The sequence below is a fragment of the Tupaia chinensis genome, unplaced genomic scaffold, assembly GCF_000334495.1.
Source record: "Tupaia chinensis unplaced genomic scaffold, TupChi_1.0 Scaffold000596_2, whole genome shotgun sequence".
Taxonomy (NCBI): domain Eukaryota; kingdom Metazoa; phylum Chordata; class Mammalia; order Scandentia; family Tupaiidae; genus Tupaia; species Tupaia belangeri.
Window position 1 is genome coordinate 41285 of NW_006160113.1, and position 3626 is coordinate 44910.

General features: G+C 49.8%; 1 protein-coding gene across 1 annotated transcript; it reads left to right on the forward strand.

Moving 5' to 3' along the window:
• The first annotated feature begins 2380 nt into the window (after positions 1-2380).
• On the forward strand, positions 2381-3322 carry LOC102471481 (olfactory receptor 2W3). The gene has a single exon (XM_006158406.1). The coding sequence runs from the start codon at positions 2381-2383 to the stop codon at positions 3320-3322; it is 942 nt and encodes a 313-aa protein (XP_006158468.1).
• The last annotated feature ends 304 nt before the right edge of the window (positions 3323-3626 follow it).

Sequence of the window (3626 nt, forward strand, 5' to 3'; positions counted from 1 at the left end):
AGACAGAGGCGCGAGCCCAAGCTGCTGCCCCCTCGCCGTATCCACCGTATTTCCGGCTGCTCAGTCCCCCTATCTCACAGCGTTCGGTTAGGACTATAAAGTTGCACGGCAGTTTGTTTAGAATACTGTGGGGTTGTTACAGTGATTGAAAATTCATTTCAATCTTCCTTCCCTTTCTTCCTTTTTTAAGTTTGTTCACTTTTACCAGGAAATATTAGTAAGCAGGATGGGATAACAATCTTTGAAAAGGAGGAATGACAAAGTTAAAAAGGTATAGTGACAAGTTAGAAAATCACATAAAATTCACAAGGACGTTTTCTAAAGTAACTTATATATGATAAACATGCACATAGGCATTATTTTTAAATTTCAGAATAATTTTTATTATAAAAAAGGGATCATATAAAAATCACATAAAAATGAACCTCCATCTTATTCTCCAACAGTGAACTTTGTTAATAATTCAGCAGATATTTCCAGATATTGGCTCTACTGTAACATAAATATAGAAATAATGCATATGAGGGAATTTCAAATGGAAAGGTGGAATCGAGTATGAGTGTATTTTGGTGCCCCAAGTTGGGAAAATCTCACATATGGGGCGAGCCAGTAGAGTGATGGTTAAGGCAGCTGGATCCCACTTGGCTGACTGTACAGTTCAAGTCCCAAGTCCAGCAGTTTGAAAAACATGCTCAGCACATGTGCAAGAGTGCCCAAAATTCCAGAAGGAAGGAGAGATGGAAGAAAGAGAGAGCTGTGTGGCCATCCCCATGGGAAAGCTTTCTTGCCCTCCCTCCACCTCTCCCTCTTTCCCCCTCTCCCTCTCCTCCCTCTCCTCCCTCTCCCTCTCCTCCCTCTCCATCTCCCTCCCTCACTCTCCCCCTCTCCCTCTCTCTCTCTCCCTCTCTCTCCCTCTCTCTCCCTCTCCCTCTCCCCCCTCCCTCTCTCTCTCCCTCCCTCTCTTTCTCTCTCTCTCCCTCTCTCTCTGGAGAGCATATATATCCTCAGACAAAATTTTTTTTTAAACTTTCAGAAAATGTGTGTGGGAGTGGGAGGGTATATCATTTTAGCTTCCAAACTTTCCTGCCTAATCTCATGGACTTATTTCCATGTTGTCTGTTTGTGTGATTCATCAACTTTATTTAACAAGCCCAGAGATGTCTGCATTTACCAACCATTTGTATATTTTACATTTTTTAGTTATTTTTCATTTTCATTTAATCACTGTATGTCTTTACAGTTGTACAACACGGTTTTCCCCAGCATGAACATGGTGTATATTAGCCAAGTCAGACACTAACAGATAACTTTTCATTTGTGTGTCTATTAAATGTTTAGTTCATTTTCCCCCTGACCCCTCCTTCCCACCATTACCCACAGCTCCTGTTACTTGGCCAGCACCCTCTATGTCCCCCCACTCGTACACCTTCCGGCCTCTCAGTTTCTGCTGTAGAGTGCAGACATCCGGCATTCAGCGGAGACATGCAATGCCTGTCTTTCATAGCCTGGGTTTCATTAAAAAATGCATATTTATATTTCAAAAAATTCAAAACACATTTGAAAATGAATCCGCTTCTTGATAGTTGTAAGCTCTGTGGTTTGTCTCATCAACCACACCTTGCTTTGAAAGTGATGCATTTTTAGAATTGAAATTCGATAACAATTTCTGCACATATGTATAAATTATTGCATTTAGGTTATATTTAATTTACAAATATTTAATTTTTACCCTCAAGTCCTTTTGAAGACAAAAAACCCATATACTGTGTTTTTTCAGTATCAGACCAATTAAGAGGGAGAGAAAGAGTTCATGTGTGATGTTTCCTTTTTATGTTTAGTAATATTCTGTTGTCCCAGACATTATTAGACTTCTGTAATTGGGTGAGTTAAAATTGCCTAAGAAATAACCAACAAATGGATGCGCGATCTTTGGGGTGAAGAGTAGATGGTATACTGCAAATGGCCGATGTGTCGCGAACGCTATCGGTGGATTATCTGGGCTCCATCTGCGGCCTTTGGGGTTCTGGCGGGAGTGCAGGATTGGGTCTTTGGAGGAACTGTGGCTGGTCACTGCAAGGTTTACCTTTTGCCCCGTTGGAGCTAGAGGAGCGCACAGGGTGGTTAAGGACGAAGAACTAAGCCACGTTTTCTAGGTTCAAACGTAAGGCTTCCCCTCAGTACCTGTGACGGTCTGCCTGATGCCTGCGCCAGTCCCCTCTCCCATGAGCTGGGGAGGGTTATAACAGCACCAGCACACGCTGTGCTCGCTGACGTGGGCCAGGGCATCCACGTGGGCGGCGCAGACGATGCCTGGTTGACAGCATGCGCCCTTCACACCGGCTGTCACCAGGACTGGTCTTTCCCCTCAGGCGCAGTAGAGATGGAGGGCAACCACAGCGCCCACGGGGCCTTCATCCTTCTGGGGTTCTCCGACCGCCCCCATCTGGAAAGGATCCTCTTCGTGGTCATCCTGGTGGCCTACCTCCTGACCCTTGTGGGCAACACCACCATCATCCTGGTGTCCCGGCTGGACCCTCACCTGCACACCCCCATGTACTTCTTCCTCACGCACCTGTCCTTCCTGGACCTCAGCTTCACCACCAGCTCCATCCCCCAGCTGCTCTACAACCTGGCGGGGCACGACAAGACCATCAGCTACGCGGGCTGCGCGGTCCAGCTCTTCTTGTTCCTGGGTCTCGGCGGCGTGGAGTGCCTGCTCCTGGCAGTCATGGCGTACGACCGCTTCGTGGCCGTCTGCAAGCCCCTGCACTACGTGGTGATCATGAGTCCACGGCTCTGTCTGGGCTTGGTGTCCGTGGCCTGGGGCTGTGGGGTGGCCAACTCCCTGGCCATGTCCCCAGTGACCTTGCTCTTGCCGCGCTGTGGGCACCGCAAGGTGGACCACTTCCTGTGTGAGATGCCGGCCCTCATCCGGCTGGCCTGCGTCGACACTGTGGCTGTTGAGAGCACCGTCTTCATCCTGGCCGTGGGCATCGTGCTGTCGCCCCTGGCATTCATCCTGGTGTCCTACGGCTACATCGCGAGGGCCGTGCTGCAGACGAGGTCAGTGTCCGGGCGGCAGAAGGCCTTCAACACCTGCGGCTCCCACCTCACCGTGGTCTCGCTGTTCTACGGGAACATCATCTACATGTACATGCAGCCGGGAGCCAGCGCCTCCCAGGACCAGGGCAAGCTCCTCACCCTCTTCTACAACATCGTCACCCCGCTCCTCAACCCCCTCATCTACACCCTCAGGAACAAAGAGGTGAAGGGGGCCCTGAGAAGACTGCTGCTGGGCACCAGGGCGGTGGGCAAGGAGTGAGGCCCCGCAGGCTGGCGGCCACCTGCCTGGGGCCATGATGGCATCTGCACGGTCGGAGCAGGTCTTGTCTCCACCTGCAACTCCCTGGACTTCTAGAAAGCTCCAGGGTCATTGGTATGTGTTTTACGAGTGAATCACAGAACGCCCTCCAGATCATCCAGTAAAAGAAGACAAAGGGATTGTAACCACCCGCAGGGCAGTGGTCAGAGCTGGCCAGGGCTCACGTCTTAGCCTGACGGCTGCACACGAGCTAGGGCGTGACCAGGTCCCATGGGGGTGCTTTTCTCTTTTCTCTCTCTCACAT

Coding starts and splice junctions, on each gene's coding strand:
- LOC102471481 (XM_006158406.1), top strand. CDS start 2,381: ATGGAGGGCAACCACAGCGCCCACGGGGCCTTCATCCTTCTGGGGTTC.